At 40.3% G+C, this 22868-nt stretch overlaps 1 protein-coding gene across 17 annotated transcripts in view; it reads right to left on the bottom strand.

Moving 5' to 3' along the window:
- Positions 1-22868, bottom strand: part of TMEM164 (transmembrane protein 164) — a 180190-nt gene that overhangs the window by 64626 nt on the left and 92696 nt on the right. For 9 of the 17 annotated variants that reach the window (XM_061409445.1, XM_061409434.1, XM_061409446.1 and 6 more), the window contains one exon: positions 14461-14527. The exons of 1 other annotated variant lie outside the window; for it this stretch is intronic. In XM_061409445.1, coding sequence (XP_061265429.1) covers positions 14461-14520 — 60 coding nt within the window. In that variant the 5' untranslated portion in view covers positions 14521-14527. Of the gene's footprint in view, positions 1-11555; positions 11643-14460; positions 14528-22868 lie in introns of all 17 variants that reach the window. 7 more of the 17 variants (XM_061409432.1, XM_061409443.1, XM_061409442.1 and 4 more) reach the window with 1 other exon arrangement.

The raw sequence follows: 22868 nt of genomic DNA, 5'->3' as shown, positions 1-22868 counted from the left end.
GACTAGAGACTATTATGAACAACTATATGGCAATAAAATGGATAACCTGGAAGAAATGGACAGATTCTTAAAAAAGTTCAATCTTCCAAGACTGAACCAGGAAGAAATAGAAATTATGAACAACCCAATTACAAGCACTGAAATTGAAGCTGTGATAAAAAAAAATCTCCCAAAAAACAAAAGCCCAGCACCAGATGGCTTCACAGGAGAATTCTATCAAACATTTAGAGGAGAGCTAATGCCTATCCTTCTAAACCTCTTTCAAAAAACTGCAGAGGAAGGAACACTTCCAAACTCATTCTACACGGCCACCATCACCCTGATACCAAAACCAGACAAAGACGACACAAAAAAAGAAAACTACAGGCCAATATAACTGATGAACATAGATGCAAAAATCCTCAACAAAATTTTAGCAAATGGAATTCAGTTACACATCAAAAAGCTTATACACCATGATCAAGTTGGGTTTATTCCAGGTCTTCAAGGATTCTTTAATATATGCAAATCAATCAACGTGATACATCATATTAACAAATTGAAAGATAAAAATCATATGATCATCTCAATAGATGCAGAAAAAGCCTTTGACAAAATTCAGCACCCATTTATGATTAAAACTCTTCAAAAAATGGGCGTAGAAGGAACTACTTCAACATAGTAAAGGCTATATATGATAAGCCTACAGCAAACATTATTCTCAATGGTAAAAAACTGAAAGCATTCCCCCTAAGGAATAAGACAAGAGTATCCACTTTCACCACTATTATTCAACATAGTTCTGGAAGTCCTAGCTAAAGCCATCAGACAAGAAAAAGAAATAAAAGGAATCCAGATCAAAAAAGAAGAAGTAAAACTCTCACTGTTGGCAAATGACATGATACTGTACATAGAAAACCCTAAAGATAGTATTAGAAAATTACTAGAGCTAATCAGTGAATTTAGCAAAGTTGCAAGATACAAAATCAATACCCAGAAATCACTTGCACTTCTATGTACCAACAATGAAAAATCAGAAAGAAATTAAGGCATCAATCCCATTCACCACTGTTACAAAAAGAATTAAATATCTAGGAATAAACTTATCTAAGGAGCTTAAAGAACTGTACACAGAAAATTATAAGACACTAATGGAAGAAATCAAAAACAACATAAACAGATGGAGAGATATTCCATGTTCCTGCATAGGAAGAATCAATATTGTGAAAATGACTATACTACCAAATGCAATCTACATATTCAATGCAATCCCTATCAAATTACCAATGGCATTTTTCACAGAACTAGAACAAAAACTTTCACAATTCATATGGAAACACAAAAGACCCCGAATAGCCAAAGCAGTCCTGAGAAAGAAGAATAGAGCTGGAGGAATCAACCTTCCTGACATCAGATTATACTACAAAGCTACGGTCATCAAGACAGTATGGTATTGGCACAAAAACAGAAATATAGACCAATAGAACAAGATAGAGAGTGCAGAAATAAACCCATGCACCTATGGGTACCTTATTTTTGACAAAGAAGGCAAGAATATACAATGGGGCAAAGACAGGCTCTTCAGTCAATGCAGCTGGGAAAACTGGACAGCTATGTGTAAAAGAATGAATTAGAACACTTCCTAACACCATACACAAAGATAAACTCAAATAGGATTAAAGACCTATATGTAAGACCAGAAACTATAAAATTCTTAGAGGAAAACATAGGGAGAACATTCGATGACATAAATCAAACGAAGATCGTCTCTGACCCACCTCCTAGAGTAACGGAAATAAAAACAAAAGTAAACAAGTGGGACCTGATTAAACTTAAGAGCTTTTGCACAGCAAAGGAAACTATAAGCAAGGTGAAAAGACAAACTTCAGGATGGGAGAAAATAATAGCAAATGAAACAAATGACAAAGGATTAATTTCTAAAATACACAAGCAGCTCATACAACTCAATGCCAGAAAAACAAACAGCCCAATTAAAAAGTGGGGAGAAGACCTAAACAGACATTTCTCCAAAGAAGACATACAGATGGCTAACAAACACACAACAGAATGCTCAACATCACTCCTTATTAGAGAAATGCAAATCAAAACTGCAATGAGATATCACCTCACACCGGTCAGAATGGCCCTCATCAAAATGTTTACAAACAATAAATGCTGGAGAGGGTGTGGAGAAAAGGGAACGCTCTTGCACTGTTGGTGGGAATGTAAATTGATACAGCCACTATGGAACACGATATAGAGAGTCCTTAAAAAACTAGGAATAAAACCACCATATAACCCAGCAATCCCACTCCTAGGCATATACCCTGAGGAAACCAAAATTGAAAGAGACACATGTATCCCATTGTTCACTGCAGCACTATTTAGAATAGCTAGAACATGGAAGTAACCTAGGTGTCCATCGACAGATGAATGGATAAAGAAGTTGTGGTACATATACACAATGGACTATTACTCAGCCATAAAAAGGAAAGCATTTGCGTCAGTTCTAATGAGGTGGATGAATGTAGAACCTATTATACAGAGTGAAGTGAGTCAGAAAGAGAAAGATAAATACCGTATTCTAATGCATATATCTGGAATCTAGAAAAACAGTACTCAATAATTTATTTAAAGGGCAATAATGGAGAAACAGACATAGAGAATAGACTTATGGACATGGGGAGAGGGGAGGAGAGGGTGACACGTATGGAAAGAGTAACATGGAAACTTACATTACCATATGTAAAACAGATAGCCAACGGGAATTTGCTGAATGGCTCAGGAAAGTCAAACAGGGGCTCTGTATCAACCTAGAGGGATGGGATAGGGAGGGAGATTCAAAAGGGAGGGGCTATATGTATACCTATGGCTGACTCATGTTGAGGTTTGACAGAAAACAGCAAAATTCTGTAAAGCAACTATTCTTCAATAAAAAAACAATTAAAAAAAAGAAACTCTATAATCTTTCACTGTTCTTTTAAATATGCTTAATATTCCTTTCTTTAATTTGTGTGTAGATGACTTTAAACCCTAAAGTATCACAATGCCTTCTTTGGAAAGACATTTCCCACCATAAGCAATTCTAAACTGTGAATGACGAAGTACCTCAACATTAAAAAACTCTACTACCCTCGGTTCCCTAAGGACAGGTATTTATTATAAGTTACTAAAGGAACTTCCTCAACTTGATAAGGGCATGTGCGAAAAACCCACGGTTAAGTCATACTCAATGATGAAAGACTGCATCCTTTTCCCCTAAGGTAAGAAATAAGACAAGGATGTCCACTCTTGCCACTTCTATGTAACACTGCACTGGAAGTTGTAGCCAGGGCAATTGGCCATGAAAAAGAAATACAAGGCACCCAGATTGGAAAATAGAAGTTAACCTATCTCTATTCATAGGTAACACAACCTTATCTACAGAAAATCTTAAAAAATACACACACACACACAAGTTATTAGCAGTAATAAAAAAGTTCTGAAAGGTTATAAGATCGATACAGAAGAATAAACTGTAATGAGCAATCTGAAAATGAAATGAAGAAAACAATTCCATTTGCAGAGCCATCAAAAATAATAAAATACATAGGAATACATTTAACCCAAAAAAGTGCAAAATCTATATTCCAAAAAACTAACAAAATGTCACTGAAAAAAAAATTAAAGAAGACCTAAATACATAGACAGACATCCTGTGTTCATAGATCGAAAGACTTAATATTGTTAAAATGACAATATTCCTGCAATTACTCTATAGTCACTGCAACCCCTATCAGCATCCCAGTTGGCTGTTTTGCAACAAATTACAAGATGATCCTGAAATTCATATGGAAATACAAGGGCCCCAGAATGGCCAAAACTACCTTGAAAAAGAATAACAAATTTGAATGACACACTTCTCACTTTCAAAACTTTCTACAAAGCTACAGTGATCATCAAGACAGTGTGGTGCCAGCATAAGAATAGACATATACATTAATGGAATAAAACTGATAGTCTAGAAATAAACCCTATTTGACTGATTTTTGATAAGGGTTCCAAGACATTTCAACAGGGAAGAGTCTTTTCAATAAATAATGCTGGGACAACTGGATATCCACATGCAACAGAATGAATTTGGATCCCTTCTTCACATGATGTATAAAAAGTCCTAAATGCAAGATCTAACACTATGAAACTCTTAAAAGATATTCCTAAGACCTCATGAACTTGATTAGATACTAGTGTCTTAGACATAACACCAAAAGCACAAGCAGTCAAGACAAATTAGAGAGAGTAGACCATCAGTGTTTAAAGATTTTGTATTTTAAAGGACGCTATCAATAAAATGCAAAGACAACCCAAAGGATGAGGGAAAATATTTCAAGTCATATACCAGATAAAGGTCTACTATCCCAACACATAAGAACTATCACAATTGAACAATAAAAAACAAATAACCCAGTTTAAACATGGGAAAGGATTTGAAAAGCCATTTCCCCTCAGAAGACATAAAAATGGCCAATAGTACATGAAAGGGTGTTCAACATCATTAGTTATCAGGGAAATACAAATCAAAACCACAGGGAGATACCATTTTACACCTTCCCAAATGGTTATAATGGGAAAAAAATCAGGTAATAAAAATTGTTGGCAAGGAGGCAGCAAAACCAGAACCCTCATACATTGCTAGTAGGAATAAAAAACAGGGAAGCCACTTTGGAAAGCAATCTGGCAGTTCCTCAAAAGGTTATTTAAACATGGAGTTACATATGACCCAGAAATTTCACTTCTAGGTATATACCCCAAAGCAGTCAAGACTGTACCCCACCAGGCTCCTCTGTCCATGGAATTCTCCAGGCAAGAATACTGGAGTGGGTAGCCATTTCCTTCTTCGGGGATCTTCCCGACCCACGAACAGAACCCAAGTCTCCTGCATTGCAGCCAGATTCTTTACCATCTGAGCCAACAGGGAAGCCTAGTCAAGCAGATATCTTTACACAACCATTCACAGTATCACTATTCACAACAGCCAAAAGGTGGAAACAACCCAAACGTCCATCAATGCGTGAATGGATAAACAAAATATAAGATAACCAACAAAGACCTGCAATATAGCACAGGGAACTATATTCAGTATTTTGTAATGCCCACTATAAGGGAAGAGAATCTGACAAACTGAATCACTGTGCTGTGCCCTTGAATCTGGCACAACATTGTAGATACAATATACTTCAATTTTTTTTTAATGTGGTATACTGTACAAAGGAATATTATTATTCAGTCATAAAAAGGAATGAAGTATTGAAACATGCAACAACCTGGATGAACTTGAAAACTTTATGCTAAGTGAAATAAGTCAGTCAGAAAAGGCTACATGATATGATTCTATTTACATGAGATATCTAGAACAAGCAAATCCATAGGGACAGAAAGGAGAGGAGTGGTTGCCAGGGTCTATGGAGAAGGAGTAGAGAGACATCACTACTGCTTTTGGTGGGGGTGGGGGAGAATGACAAAAATATTCTAAAATTAAATAGTGGCAATGGTTGTACAACTCTAATACACTGAATTAGACATTGAATTGTACACTTCAAATGGATAAACTTGTATTATGTAGATTTTATCTCAATTAACACTCCCCCCTCAAAAAAATGACTACAGGGAGAGAGAAAGAGGCAAGGACTCATTGCCTCTTTGTGGAGTGCTTTTAAATGTTCAAAGCTCTTTGCTAATTCTGTTATCTTTTGTTATCTGCTACCTTTTCTTCAAAAAGTATCTGTGAGGTAGACAGAGCAGATTTCACTAAGCCCATTTGACACATGGGGAAACTGATGCTTGATGGGAAGGAAACAAACTCAGTCAAAGCCCCAAGGAGAGCAGCAGCATGAGACCAGGCAGGGCCCTAAGCAGTGCTGCCCGCCTGCACACTGCAATTGCCTGCGGTGCTTTTGGAAAACGCTTACATTTTGAAATTGGCTCTGTTGCTTCTAGCGTGCAGTCAGAGCTGAGAACCACTGATCCACACAGATTGGGGAAACGGAACTCACCCGCTAGATAAGGCTTTGACTGCACAAAGAAACACTGCTGACCACTCAAGACTGTACTGCTTATGATTTGCTCAATAAATCTTGCCTGCTTGATCTAAAAAAACAAAAAAGAAACATGGCTTGGGGGCGTGGTTCAAGGATGAGGGAGAAATATTGGTTGAAAGAATCAGAGGCTGTGCCTTCTAATTGCATTTTTGGAAAACAGAACCAGTGCAAAGAACTATTAAACTGGAGGCAAAGAGGCTGCTGCCTGTCATCCTCACTCATGGCTGCCACTCTCCTCGAGAGTAGGGGGCTTGGGTGTTACTGAAAAACCCAGAGGTCTCGACATTTCTTTTTTTTTTTTTTTTCATTTTTTTTCATTCGTTTTTTTACATTTCATTCAAATAGGAAGAAACACCAGGAGTGGGCCTAATTCACCTGTCAGGAGGGAGGGGAGAGAGAGCTGGCCAGTTCCCTAATCCAACAGTCTGTCTGGGAAACACACACACACACACACACACACACACACACACACACACACACACACACACACGTGCTGCTAGTTAATGTGGAAAAGAAATCCTGCCAAGGAATTTTAATCTCACTCGGCAAAGCTAATTCAGAAACAAAGCCCTCTTCACATCACCATCACCCAACCAGGGAGCTGGAGCCAAGGCCCTGAAGGCTAACATCAAATAGCACAGGCCAATAGGAGCCCAGTTCAACTTCTATTTGGAGTAGTAGTAACAATAGGAGCATCCGACACTTATTAAACACTGTGTGCCAGGCACTGGACTAAGTGCTTACCCCACGTATCTCCATTCATTCAAGCACCCATCTACAGATAAGAAAACGAGGTCATCGAAGTGTGTAACTTACAATCACATGGATAAAGACAGACGAGCCAGCCATAAAAGCAAGGATCTGCTCACTCCAGAGTCAGCTACCTGACCACTACATTATACTAACTCTTAATAACCACACAGAGATGAGAAGGCTTTGAGAATACGCTGCAAACAATATGAACATCTGTTAACTATTCAATGATCCTATTTCAGTATTTTTCTGTATTTTCTTTATTTGCTATTATGAAGATATTATTTTTGTAAAGAAAACATTTACACAATTGCAAGGACAGAGGCACAAAAGCCTCATGCTTTTTGGTGTTTTTCTTTTTTTTAATATGTTGAAAAATAACCCCTTTTGCATTGATGGTACTTATTTTTTATTTCTACTTTCCTGTATTTTACAAATTTTCATTACTAAATATGACTTTTGCTGTCATCAGGAAAACAGCATTATTTTAAGTGGTTTAAAAATAATTCACTTGGGAAAAATATATCTCATCCCTCTGGTATCACACCTAAGACATACTGGACATGCTTGCAAAAGATCCCTGGAATTTCTCTACAATACAGAGGCTTGGGTTGATGGACTAATTCACTTATTCTATCTGTGGATACCACCATGTGCTGGGTGCCCTGCATAGAGCAGATACCACAAAAGACATTATCCTTGCCCACAGACACTAGTCATGATGCAGGCCTGGGAGCCTGGCAAGAGGCTGAATATACACTTCAACCAAACTATGGAATGCTAAGCAGCTATTGGAAAACAACTGAGCTACATTCACACCTGAAGAGATTACAGATTCTACAATTAGGTTAAAGGAAAATACACTGGAGGAATGTTTATAGTTCAATGCTGATTGCACAAGAAACCTACAACCAAACAAACCAACAACCCCAGAAATGCGAACATCTCCATCTGCACTTATTGGCAAAAGAAAAATGTGGAAACATATACAAACAATTAACACAACTTACCCTTGGGGAGACAGGATTGAAAGTTGATGAGGTTAAAAGATTGGCTTTCTCTTTATACTTGTCTGATTAAATGGTTTTTTCAAGGAGCATATATTTTTTAAAAAATCCTGAAAGTATAATCAGTCCTCTAAATCTCTAATGGATATTGTATAAAATTTACACAAAAACTTGACTTGGCTTAATACTTGAAAATCAAATGAAATAATTAGGAAAGAGGTGGAAGGAAACCCTTGAGCTTTCATATCAGAAAGACAGATGTTCTCAGGCCAGTTCTGTCAATTCTTGTGTGTCCCTGAGCAAGTTATGTAAACTTTCTAAGGTTTAATCTGTTAAATGGCAGTGCTAACCAGATGGCTCAGTGGTAAAGAATCCGCCTGCCAATGCAAGAGACATGGGTTTGATCCTTGGGTCAGGAAGATCCCCTGGAGAAGGAAATGGCAGTTCACTCCAGTATTCTTGCCTGGGAAATTCCACAGACAGAGGAGCCTGACGGGCTACAGTCTGCTACTGCTGCTGCTAAGTCACTTCAGTCGTGTCCAACTCTGTGCGACCCCATAGACAGCAGCCCACCAGGCTTCCCTGTCCCTGGGATCTTCTAGGCAAAAGTACTGGAGTGGGGTGCCATTGCCTTCTCCAGGGCTACAGTCTATGTGGTCTCAAAGAATCAGACATGACTTAGCAACTAAATAACAACAAATGAAACCAAGGGCAGTCATCAGCTAGATTTCTTAAACCATAACTTGCTTAATAAGTAACATTCTGTAACCTGCCTTCACCAACCAAGCTCTCCTTAATTGTTCTTGCAAACTGTATACCTTTCAAGCTGTGTATAGCTTAGACAATATATCACAAGACTCCTTTAGTCACCCCCTATAGACAGCAGCTCTGATATTATAGTAATGGTTGCTTAAGTTGTTTTTTCAGGAATATGGAGCTATCTAGCCCATTTCAAAGTGGTCAAGACCATCAACCATTCAGCTGGGACTGAGAGTATCTGATGGATTATCTTTTGATATCAGAGGGCCAAAAACTCCATCCTCAGATCATGCTAAGGTCACCATTTTCTGAACATGCATCTCAAGAAGAAGTACGTAACTCGGCTACACTTGCACAGAACGCTGATTACTTCGTCTTCTTCTTGCCTCCAGCCATCTTTCCCCAGGCCTCAGACCACCCTGCTTCCTTGTCCCATAAATATCCTAAGTCCGTCAACTTGGGGGAGATGGATTTGAGATTGGTTCTCCTCGCTTGGCTGCCTTGTAGGGCAAGCCTCAGCATTTGGCTTCCTGCACACTGGGCAATTGAACCTGGTACAGTAACACTAATATCCACCTTTCACAGGGTTTCTGTGAAGATCAAAGACTAATAATTAACAACTAATGCTGATGGGGGACTTTCCATCTGCCAGGTGCTGTGCTACATGCTTTACACATATTAACTGATTTAATCCTCAGAGCAGCTTTAGGAGGGAGGCACTTAGATCACCTCCATATCATAGATGAGAACATGGAAGCACATTCAAGTTATGTAACTTAGCCAAGTTCCCTTTCTCCCTCCCTCTCATACACACGCAGCACAGTCAGGGTATGAACCTGGAAAATCAGATCCCTGAGTTCATACTCTTAACAACTCTACTAGGGTGACATATTTGTATTCGTGAAAGATTCTGTGGTTGAAAAGCCCCATCTCCCTGTAAGAATTATTACTGGTGGTGGAAAAGGTAAGAAGTACACATAAAATCAAAACACTCCAAGGGCTAAAAGACGTGACAGAAGCAGAGTCACAGGATGTCTCCTGGTGATTGGCAAGTAAGTGGCAAAGTCTATATATACAAACTGGAGTTCATGACTCTCCATCCTGCTCTTTCGACTCTCCAGGAGAATCTACTATTTCCTGCCTCCATACCTCTGGCCCCTTAGTTGAACCGTCACCTGCCTCTGCAATTGCATGCACATTCTAATAGACCTTCAAGGCTTGGTTCAGGCTTTACTTTTGCATGGCGCATTTCTGGACCACTTTATCCAATGACCTCTTCACGACGCAGTGCATTAGAGCTCAAAGTCTTTAGATTTAGTTTTAGTATTTACAAATCATGTAACTCTGAGCAAGTCATTTAGCTTCTCCAAACCTCAGTTTCCTCACAGGTAAAATCAGGTTCTTGTGAGAATTAAATAAGAATATTCATAAATTACCTGACACACATTCACATTAGATGCTCAATAAATGCTGATATTAACCCTCTTCCCATTTTTGTAGAACTTGGAACAATTACAATTTAGCAATTAAACCTGTATTGCCTTGCAATTCTCCTTTCTTGTGATTTTGACTCTAACATCGCAATCACGTCTAAGGTATTTGTGCCTTATCCTTCTAACTAAACCACAAGTTCCTTGAGGGCTGGGAATGAACTCTGGTTGCTTTTGCATCTCCTGAAGCATATAGCACAATATTTAACAAAAAATGTGCTCAATAAAAATTTGGACTGACTGGTATGGCTGGGCTGGCATTCTGTAAGACTCTCAAAGATTAATCTCAAAATACAGGCAGTAATTAGACCTATTCTAGGCCAGTCCCTAGAATTTGCTGGAATCCCAGGCTTTCTCAACACCCTCCATGTCCCCTATACACTTTGCATTCATCTGATCAGAAACACATTGGCCTTTGTAGAAGGTTGAGGCACAATTTTGCCTGAATCAATTCTTCAGAAAGCTAAGGCCTCTTCTGAAAACAAGCTTTTTCTATTTTAAGTACTGTCAAGAAAGTAAAGGGACATTCTGTCCCTAGTTCAAGTCCAAAACCCAAACTATAACTTTTTAAAATAGCTCAATTTGCCACTCACAGAAATAACTTTTCTAGGTCAATTAGCACGTTTCAATGTACCAATTAGCAAACAGTAAGATTCTCAGGCCGATTTGCATCCATGACAGCAAAGTGTTCCCAGCAGCACACAGGGGTACAAGGTGTGCCGGCGGCAGTTACATCCCAAAAACATGATGGTGGATAGGGAGCAGCTGCCCCAGGAATGCAAAAAATCATTATTAACCTCTTCCACTCAGTCTGAGAGTTAGGAACATTCGAGAAAAACATCTAACAGAGAACAGGAACTGGGTAAAAGGGGAGGGGTGGTAAAGGAGGAAAACAGGAGCTAGTGTAACAGATCAACATGGCTACACAATAAGGGGCAATTTTTGATAATGAGATAATAATATACCAGAGGCTTTGAGCCTTGATGAAGAAAGGAGCTTGATGAAAAGAATCATTATCATTCATCTCCTTATTGTTCTAGTAGAAGACAGATGGCTGCAAACATAAATATAGGCCAGGCTAGAGGCTTTGGTTGGAGAAGGGGCTGACACAGTGTTTGCAGTTTCTTTTCTCCCTTGCTCAGAATACTTCATATTCATAAGAAGTTGTCATGGACATTTGAGGGTAAAAGGCTCAGGGTTGGGAATGCAGCTTGGGTCCCGTGCCTCATTCTGAGGACCAGATCAACAGCTCTGCAAGGTAAGAGCTATAACTGAAAAGCTAATATGTAACCAAGTTCCATGGGCACCCTGCTTAGCTTCCACATCTTGGCTTGCACTTTCCAGGAGATGGTTTAGCCTGAAATGGATGACATTCTCTGCAAAGTCATGGGTATAGATAAGGAACCCCATCACCATCAGACCGGAAAACCACTGGCTATACAAGGAACTACTAGGCAGTTCATCTATTCTCCAAGCCATGGACTACTTACTGACAGCTGGGGCTGGGGGATCTCAACAAGGGATCCATGGATGGGCTTCGGGGAGAACGGGGCAGGAGGTGGCGGTCTGTGTCCCTCCTGAAATTGTATGCAAACTTGTCTTTGTGAATCTGGGAAAAGGCTCTATTATGCTCGTCAACTTATCAAAGAAGCCTACGACCCAACTCTTCTACTTGGAGAGAAGCTAAGCAGCATCTCCAGCGTCTTAATTCACTAGAATTCATATTCAAACTCACCCTAAATGTCAATCAAACAAAGGAAAAGGGCTCTGAAGTCTGAGTTAGGAGACCTGGGTTCTAGGGGCATCCACCTTGGCTTCTTAGGCAAGTCATTTATCCATCTAAGTTCCCCCTTTGGGCTTCCCTGGTGGCTCAGATGGTAAAGAATCCATCTGCAATGCAGGAGTCCTGGGTTCGATCCCTGAGTTGGGAAGATCCCCTGGAGGAGGGCATGGCAACAACCCTCTCTGGTATTCTTGCCTGGAGAATCACCAGGGACAGAGGAGCCTGGCAGGCTACAGACCATGGGGTTGCAAAGAGCTGGACATGACTAAGCACAAGTTTCCCCTCTAGAAGATTAGCTCAGACAAGCTTTCAGCTCTCTGATAATCTAATAATAGTTCCATGATACATTTCCCTTCCTTCCCTCCAAGAAACAAAAGTACAATTGCCCTTAAGGCACTTCATCTGAAGTCAAAAAGAGACCTATTCTGAAATCCTGGTGGTGAAGAGTACTTACTTGTAGTAGGGGCCATTGGAATAAATCTTCTTTCTTCTAAGGTGTCAGCTTCTAAGATAAAGAACCAGGAGGAACTTGGAGCTGGGCATTCTCCAGCTGGTCTGCAAGTCCCAGTGCCAATAAGGCACAGGGCAGAAGACCACATGGAAATTCACTGATGATCCACATCCTTTAGCTGACTGTGGAAATTTCCTCTAACTCCCTCACTGTCTTTATATATGAGTGCATACACGTTTGTATTACTGGTATACACACCAATTAGCTCATTCTATTTTCTTTGTTTCCTCATTATAGCCAAGGAGGAAAAAGAGGATTAAAAAGCATCAAGGGCCAAGAAGGAAGAAAGGGCAAAAAATGTCCAGAATTGACTTCCTGCCTAATTAGATCATCAGGTTTAAAGAGTTTCCTACCTTCCTGTGCCTTATTTTGTCAATCTGAGCTCAAATAAGGGGTTGCAAAGTAAAAAGTCCTAAAGGTCAGGGTAGCCTAGGAGGGGTCCCAGCCATTTAAAGTAACCAGACCAAAGCCAATTGTCAAGACATATGCAAATAGAGCCACCATCCTGAGCTTTTATTTTAGAAAAGAAATACAAGATTATTTACCAGAGTGACTGGAATCGCTAGTTAACACAGAGTTCATCAAAGAAATTTTGATGTTAAGGAAAGTTACTTGGACATTCTTGATAAACTGGCTGACTAAAGCTTGACATTTATATAGAAAGTACTGGGGGTCATAACAAATAGAATAACAAATCTGCCATTAGAGAGGGGAAGAAGCGAAAAGGGGGAAAGGGAGGGAAGGAAGGAAGGAAGGACAAAGGAGGGATGGACAAAAGGAAAGAATTTCTACCGATAGACTCTCTGAACGTCAGTTTCCTCCTCTATAACAAGAGGCTATAATACTCGGCCTTCACACAACTTAATAGCTACCTCCCACAACTGTTATTTGAAGTGAAGTCGCTCAGTCATGTCCAACTCTTTGAGACCCCATGGACTGTAGCCTACCAGGCTCCTCTGTCCATGGAATTTTCCAGGCAAGAATACTGGAGTGGGTTGCCATTTCCTTCTCCAGGGGATCTTCCCAACCCAGGAATTGAACCCAGGTCTCCTGCATTGTAGGCAGACGCTTTTACCATCTGAGCCACCAGGGAAGTCTATTATTTGAAATGACCTTGTAAACTTTGAAATGCTATCCAAAGAGGAAGGATTATCATTTTGAGATTTAAACTGTGATATTAATACATGAGGCAAATTTAAGTCATGAAAACAGAAAGCAGTAGGAATTATTTCATGTGTGAGTTCTTGCCCTGAGTTTTCTCAGCCAGCCTGCTAATCCCTCTGCAGCCCCACATATGGGAGTCTGAGGACAGGGCCCGGCCACTCAAGCCCTACACTCCCACTTCTCTCTGTACTGGTTTAGCACCCAGCCACCTGCCACAGTGGGGTTCTACTTGCTAGCCACTGGGGAGATGTGTGGGCCAGACTTCTCTGTGGGTTTGAGAGAACAGGGAAGAAATCTAATTCTTGCCCAAAGGCATCTCTGGCAAAGCAGGCTGCCTTTGAGGCTCCCCAGTAGATTATTCTGGACCAATGTGGCTGAATCCACACTGGAGGCCCTTAGAACACCTGGAAGCCTTGGTTGAATGGGTGGAGCCTCCTTTCTCTTCACCAAACCCTTCCAAAAGCTTCTGTAGGCTTTTTTGATCTGTTCTGGTTCTGGCCTAAACCCTTACTAAAGCCCCAGAGTTCCATACCATACTCTCACCCTCATCAAGCTCCATTACATCCAAACAGGGTTGCATCAAATCTCAACACTGAACGTGTAGATATGTAAAAACTTACATGGAGGGGTCAAAGGTAGAAATTACCATGATTAATATAAATAAGCTAAAAGGATATATTGCATAGCACAGAGAATATAGCCAATATTTCATAATAACTTTAAATGGAGCTTAACCTATAAAAACATTGAATCACTATGCTCTACATCTAAAACTAATATAATATTCCCAACCACCTATACTTTAATAAAAAAGATTAAAAAAATAAAAACTCACATGGGGACATGACCCAAGGATGAGGACAAGCACTGGATAACATAGGAACGAGCAAATACCATTTTGTATGTTGCTGGTGTATTTCTAGAAGGGGCCACTTACCAGCCGCGTATTCACCACAGGAAACAGCAGAGCAAGAAGAGCTCCATTCAACATGTGCATCTGTAGCCTGGAGAGGAAAAAAGATAAAGTGCAGGTCACACTCTGACTGTGATGCAGAGGCAGACAAAAATGTGTCAGGTTATGCCATGCCAGATGGGAGAGCATGTATACAAGAGGTTGTGTGAGTCAAACAGAACACTGGAGTTGGCACACGTGCGTAATAAATTAAAAGCAGCACATTTTGCATTAGCTGAAATGTTCTAAAGAGCACCAGCGCCACCTCAAAATCCCCCAAACACTTGGTGAACAGGCTTTGGTTACAACACTTCATTGCATAATTAGCTCTGGGCTCCCTAAACATTCGGTCTGTCCCGATCTCAGCTCCAACTGCTGTGGCTCAGGCAGCCTAACAAAGGGGCACTGCGGGAGCCAGGTGTTATTACAGGACTGTGTTATTACAGTAGAGACCTATTTCTCAGAGCCAGGTTGCTTATTTACACAGCCAGGTCCAATCCTCCTCCCCAAACAGAGATCTAGGCAGGAAAAGGGCAGCAAATACAACCCAGGAAGACAACGTCAGGCTCTCTCACTTTCTTAGAAATACCTTCGGGCAGAAGTGGCAGCCTTCCAAGCTTTCTTTTATCTATTTTACATATGGGGTTCTGTGACTAAAAAGCAAAACAAAAAAGAAAAGGAGAAAACCACTAGTCTCCAGCATTGGGTAGTGATCCTGTTTCCCAAATCCAGACTTGTTAAAACACATGCTACTGCTAAGTCACTTCAGTCGTGTCCGACTCTGTGCGACCCTATAGACAGCAGCCCACCAGGCTCCCCCGTCCCTGGGATTTTCCGGGAAAGAACACTGGAGTGGGTTGCCATTTCCTTCTCCAATGCATGAAAGTGAAAAGTGAAAGTGAAGTTGCTCAGTCGTGTCCAACCCTTAGCATGGACTGCAGCCTACCAGGCTCCTCCGTCCATGGGATTTTCCAGGCAAGAGTGCTGGAGTGGGGTGCCATTGCCTTCTCCAAAACACATGCTAGGAACCCTTTATAAGTCAAGAGCAAGTGTGAGCTGTGGGAATAGGCTGAGGCAGCTTCCTTCATCATTCAAGGAAAGTGGGCCCTGACGACTGAGGGAGAAGCAAAGAATGACAGCCTCTTCCTCCTGCAGAAAAGCTAATTTGATGGGTCACATACAACCACCACTGAGTCAGCGTGGCTTCCGGACCTCAAGCTCACTCTTGCAAGATCACACACACACACACACACACACACACACACACACACACACTCACAGCAGTCTCACGATAACTAGGATCTCTCTTATGCCCTTACTGGGACCTAGAAGAACATGAGCTCTTCTCTTGGAACTCATGGACCTGTGCCTAAGACTAACAGACCATGTTGTTAGGAGTCCCCAACGGAACACCACACAAGCCCCAAGGCTGCTTTTGGTTTCCCCCAGTCTGTTTCTTTCAGCTGCTTGTTGCTGGCAATGCTGTGATGATGGTGATCTGCACTTAACATAACCTAGGCAAGTATCAAAGTAACTGCTCTAGGTAAGTAAACTCTCTCACTGAATCTTTACAGCAATTTTATGAGATGGGTACAATTATTTGTCACATTTTGTGGATAGGAAACCAGGCTCAGAAAGGTGAAGTGACTTCATCAACGCCATAGGACAGTAGAGTCACAATGCAAACCCAGGTTTATCTGACTCTGAACTCTTATGTCCATCTCGCTATCTTGCATCAGAGCCTGCCTCCCTTCCTCCACTGCAAATATGACCTCAAGTAAAGAGTTAGGGGTGCTCTACCTTCCTTCCTTTTGCTTTTAGGGGTCTCTCTTACCACCTTCTTCATCCCCTGCTCCAGGTTTAATGAGCTTTCAGGTGATGACTGTCAGGAGCTTGCTCTTAGGCCATGCCAGACCAGCAGTCCTACAGTTTAAGAGGGCTTAGCTTGATCCATAAAAGGGAGGAGGCACATCAATGCAATGTCACTCCTGCCTCCCTGGATTGGCACATTTTTAAAACAGGGTCTTTCTAGGAGGCACCTCATACTCTCAGAAACTGAGTGGTGAAAACTCTGGCTCAAGCCTCAATGCCTGGAGCAGGGGTCCTTAACAGCCATTCTGCAGCTGTTAAGGGGGTGAAGTAACACGTGCCCAACTCTGTCCCTGGACACTCCTAAGTGACAATCACAGCAAAAACATTCACCCTGGCAGAGAAAAAAATCTCACTGATAGTAGAGGTAAAGCTGACCTCTAGTACCAGGCTTTGCCACTGGCCTTAAAAGAATGTCATTTGGGCACCAAAACTTAAATCCTGAGGATGATGGAACTGATCCCAAAGGCCCATGAACGGCCAAAGATAAAGAAGATAAAAGTCAACATCAAGATTCAAAATAAACAACCTAGATAAAGACAAGTCTTGTTCTGGGCCCTCAAAATTCAGTTCCACAAGCTACATACAGGCTAAAAGGTGAATTATCCTTAATATAGAAAAAGGTCTTACATATCACTAATTTAAAATATATCTAATACATCAATATATTGAGCAATTTCATGTGCCAATCACTGGAGTAAATATTCAAATGCATCATCTCATTGAATCTTCATGTTTTTTATGATAATCAGTACCATTTTCAACCTCATAGCTGAGAAAACCAAAGCACTAAGTGATTAAGTGACTTGCCCAAGACCACATAGACAATAAGAGACAGAGGGAGAGGTCACATTCGGATTTCATGAAGTTCCCAGCCTGTGTTTCTGCTGCTGTATCCTGCACTTTAAATTCATCATATGAACATTACAAATGTTGTGTGTGTGTGTGTGTGCATGCCAGACAAGAGACCATGGGGCAGGGAAGATCATTCCTAAGAGCAACAGAAGTCCTTATGTGTTCTGTGGCAAAGCTGGCCCAACTACCCAGCTGCACTGCCCTCTACAGGCCCAGGGCACAATCCAACAGGTAAATGATTGCCCGGTCAGAGCTTTTGCTTTGTACCACCTCCAGCCTGCCTCCCAGATTCCTATTGGATACTGGAAATGGATAATGAACCACTAGAAAAGCCAGTGAGAGGGCTTCCCTGGTGACTCAGTGGTAAAGAATCTGCCAGCCAATGCAAGAGACACAGGTTTAATCCATGATCCGGGAATATCCCACATGCCTTGGATCCACTAAACCCGTGCACCACAACTATTGAGCCCACATACCACAACTACAGAAGCTGGGGCGCCCCAGAGTCTGTGCTTTGCAATGAGAAAAGCCACTGCAATGAGAAGCCCGCAACTAGAGAAAAGCCCATGCAGCAATGAAGACCCAGCAGAGCCAAAACATAAAATAAACAAAATTATTCAGAAAAAAACAAAGAACATCCAGTGAGAGTTCCCTCATCTGTACAATGGGAATAATAATAGTATCAACTCACAAAATTATAAGTGGTCGATATATATATATAAAGTGCTTTTAAAAAGTGCATGGCATATATTAAGACTCAGATATATGTTTCTTAAATAAATAGTGAAGAGCTCATCTATAAGCCTCAAGATTAAAAAGGGAGAGGGATCATGAACCACTGGGGAAAGCTTAACTGTTATAAAAGTTCAAAGTGTGACAAAAAGGTCAAGAGAGAGCAAAAGGACAGATTGAAGGCCAGAACCATACAGTAGAGATTGGAGATGGACCCCAGGTCAGTCACATTTATAAACCTTCTGGCTGGTTCTAACACTTGGCCATTACCGTTGTCACAAATATTTTGCCAGCTTTTTCTGTTTCTATCTAGGATCCTTGCTAAGTTATCTTAGTTGGTAAGAACCTGGGGCAAAATGGCAATTGTTATGGGTATGATTCTCTGTCACGTCAGTTATTTCATTGAATTTTGGCTACAACCGTTAGTCCACTACTGTGTGTTAATATCATTCCAGGTGCTATAGAGAAATGTGCTTAGTTGCTGAGTCTTATCTGACTCTTTGCGACCCCATGGACTGTAGCCCACCAGGCTCCTCTGTCCATGGGATTTCTCAGGCAAGAATACTGGAGTGGGCTGCCATTCCCTTTTCCAGGGGATCTTCCTGACCCAGAGATCGAACCTGGGTTTCCTGCATTGCAGGCAGATTCTTTACTGTCTAAGCCACCAGGGAAGCCCAGAGAAAAGGAGATCAATATAATTAAGACGTAGTATTTGTCTTCAAGAAAACTGACAGTCTTATTAAGAAGCCAAGAAATTTAAAATTTAGAGGAAAAGTAGTATAATGGTTAAGAACTTTGTTTGGAATCAAAAGTAAAAGAAAGTGAAGTTGCTCAGTCATGTCCAACTCTTTGCGACCCCAGGCACTGTAGCCTACAAGGTTCCTCTGTCCAAGGGATTTTCAAGGGATTTTCCAGGCAAGAATACTGGAGTGGGTTGCCATTTCCTTCTCCAGGAGATCTTCCCGACCCAGGGATTGAACCCGGGTCTCCTGCATTGTAGGCAGACGCTTCACCGTCTGAGCCACCAAGGAAGTCATAACTACATTCAAATCCCAGCTCTACTACTTACTGGCTGAGTGACTTTGGACAAACCACTTAAGATATGTGATTCAGGCACTTCCCTGGTGGCCCAGTGGCTAAGACTCTGCACTTCCACTACAGGGGATACAGGTTCAAGCCCTTGTCGGGAAACTATGATCCCACATGCCCTATGGCACAGTCAAATGAATAAGTAAATAATAAAAAGATTTTAAAAAATAAAGAAAAAATATGTGATTCAGTTTTCTCAGTAATAAAATGGGGCTAATAACAGCACCAATTAAAAGAATTGTTAAGAGATGTGGTAAGACTATGTAAAGTGATCAACACAGTACCTAGGACATAGTAAGAACTCAATACATCATAACTATTATAATCCTTAATGAAGCAAGGTAAATGAATATCATATTATTATTCATAATAAATGAAGCTATTACAAAATCCTCATAAGATGATGTATATTTGAATTTAACACTTGATTACAACCAAGAATCTAAAGATATGGAACAGATAAAAGTTCTCTGAGTGCCTGGAAAGGAAAATTTATAGAAAGGAATTCTCAAATGAAATTATAAAATATTTTGAATGGAACAAAAATTTAAAATACATTAAAATACAACATGTGAAAATGTGTAAGATGCTTATAACTGAAAATTCTTATTTTAGGAAAAAATTTTGATCTCAAAGCAGTAAACCAAGATTCCAACTTGAGAATCCAGAAAAAGAAAAGCACAATAACCCCAAAGCAAGCAGAAGGAATGAAATAATAAAGGCAGAAGGCAATGAATATGAAAACCAATACAATCAATGAAACCAAAAGTTCACCTTTGAAAAATCAATATAATTGCGAAACCTCTACGCAGTATGACATGGATAAAAAGAGAATGCAAAAGCTATCAGTATCAGGAAGTAAAGAAGGGATATCACTACAGATCCCCAGGAATTAAGAAGATAATAAGAATATACTATGAATATTTCTATGCACATAATTCAACAACTTAGATAAAATGGAGAATTTCCTCTAAAGCCACAAGCCACTAAAACTCACCAAAGATGAAACATATAACCTGAATAGTTCTATTAAAGAAATTATGTACACACACACACTGGAATATTATTCAGCCACAAAAAGGAAACCTTGCTATTTGTGACAACATGGATGAACCTTGAGGGCATCATGCTAAGTGAAATAAGGCAGAGAAAGACAAATTACTGCATGATCTCACTTATATGGAGAATCTAAAAACAAACAAATAAACAAAATGATAAACTCATAGATTTGGAGAACAGACTGGTAGTTGCCAGAGGCTGGGAGTGTGGGATGAGCACACTGGGTGAAGGAGGTCAAAACTTCTAGTTGTAAAATAGATAAGTTATGGTGATGTAATGTACATGACATTACATGGTGACTATAGTTACTGCACTGGATATTTGAAAGTTGCTTAACAGGACAAATCTTTAAAATTCTTGTCACAAGAAAAAAAAAGTAATCATGTGTGGTGATAGATATTAACCAGACTTACTATGGTGATCATTTCAGGGTATACATAAATATCAAACTATTATATGATATACTGGAAAGTAAGACTCTGATGCTGGGAGGGATTGGGGGCAGGAGGAGAAGGGGACGACAGAGACTGGATGGCATCACTGACTCGATGGACGTGAGTTTGAGTGAACTCTGGGAGATGGTGATGGACAGGGAGGCCTGGCGTACTGGGTTTCATGGGGTTGCAAAGAGTCGGACACAACTGAGTGACTGAACTGAACTGAACTGAATATAATGTTACATGTCAATTACATCTCAATAAAAAATGTATAGTTAAAAATATTCTGAATAAGACTCACATGGCTTCAGTAACCAAATCTACCAGATATTTATACAATCTGGTTCAGAATACTGAAAAGGAGTAAGTATGTCTCAACTCATTTTACGAGGTCATTATTACCCAGATACCAAAACTAGTGCGGAAGAATTGATGCTTTTGTGTGGTGCAGGAGAAGACTCTTGAGAGTCCCTTGGGCTGCAAGGAGATCAAACCAGTCAGTCTTAAAGAAAATCAACCCTGAATATTCATTGGAAGAACTAATGCTGAAGCTGAAGCTCCAATACTTTGGCCACCTGATGTGAAGAGATTAATCATTGGAAAAGACCTTGATGCTGGAAGAGATTGAAAGCAAAAGGAGAAGGGGGGCAGCAGAGGATGAGATGGTTAGACAGCATCACAAACTCAATGGACAAGAATTTGAGTGAACTCCGGGAGATAGCGGAGGACAGAGGAGCCTGGCTTGCTGCAGTCCATGGGGTCACAAAGAGTCAGCCATGACTTGGCGACTGAACAACCACCACCAAAACTAGAGAGGAATGGGTGTGAGGGGAGATGGGGATGTTGAGTGGAGGAGGGGGAGGAGGAGGAGAAAGAGGAAAATTAAAAATAAACGAAAATCTTCATGAACACAAACACTAATATCCTCAATAAAATGGTAGCAAATCTAATGCAGCAATATAAAAAGAACACTACTCCACGACCAAAAAGGATCTGTCCTCATCATGAAAGGTTGATTCAATATCTGACATTCAGTTAATGAATTTCACCAAATTAACAGTATAAAGAATAAAAAGTATGATCATATGATCATAAAACACCTATTTATGATTTAAAAAAACCAATAAACTAGCAATTGGAGGGAACTTCCTCAATCTGATGGCTTCCTGGGTGGCTCAATGGTAAAAGAATCTGCCTGCCCATGCAGGAGATCAAGGAGATCTCCCTACCCAGGAGATTCAACTCCTGGGTAAGGAAGATGCCCTGGAGTAGGAAAGGGCAACCCACTCCACTGTTCTTGCCTGGGAAATCCCATGGACAGAGGAGCCTGGTGGGCTACAGTCCATGGGGTCACAAAAAGTTGGACATGACTGAGCACACACACACTCCTCAACCTGATAAAGGACATCTAAAAAATGTTATGCCCCAAATCATACTAAATGATGAAAGACTGAATGCTCCCCCCATTAACATCAGGATCAAGACAAGGATGCCCATTTGCAGCACTCCAATTCAACATCATGCCAGTAGTCTTAACCAGTACAGTAAAACAACAAAAATAATAGAGATTGGAAAGGAAGAAATAATACTGTCCCTGTTTTCAAAGAATTATTATATGTGCAGAAAATCCCAAGGAATCAACAAAAAAGTTCCTAAAACTAATATATGATTAGCAAGGTTGGTTGCTAAAACTAATATATAATTAGCTAAGTTTAAGGATTGCAAGGTCAACACAAACATTTCTGCATAATAGCAGGGTTAAACTGGAAATCAAATTTTTTAAAACATATACTATTTACATTATCTCTTCCAAAACTGAAATACTTGGGTATAAATCTAAATAATATATGTACAAAATATATATGCTGAGAACTACAAAAGGCTGATTAAAGAAATTAGAGATCTAAATATATAAAGACATACTGTATTCAAGGATTGAAAGGCTCAACATAGAAAAGATATCAATTCTCATCAAAATTATCAATAGATTCAATGCAATTCTAATTAAAACCATAGAAGGATATTTTGTAGACAACAGTGAACTGACTCTAAAATATATATGAAAGGGCAAAGAAAGAAAAGCTAGAATAAATTTGAAAAAGCAGAAGATGAAAGAATCACACTACCTTATTTTAAGGCTTACTATATAAAATTATAGACTTCCCTGTAGCTCAAATGGTAAAGAATCTGCCTGCGATGCAGGAGACCAGGGTTCGATCCCTAGGTTGCGAAGTTCCTCTGGAAAAGGGAATGGCAATCCACTCCAGTATTGCTGCCTGGAGAATTCCATGGACAGAGAAGCCTGACAGGCTACAGTCTGTGGGGTCGCAAAGAGTCAGACACGACTGAGTG

This window comes from Bos javanicus, chromosome X, assembly GCF_032452875.1.
Source record: "Bos javanicus breed banteng chromosome X, ARS-OSU_banteng_1.0, whole genome shotgun sequence".
Taxonomy (NCBI): Eukaryota; Metazoa; Chordata; class Mammalia; order Artiodactyla; family Bovidae; genus Bos; species Bos javanicus.
This window is presented reverse-complemented; position numbering and strand designations above follow the sequence as displayed.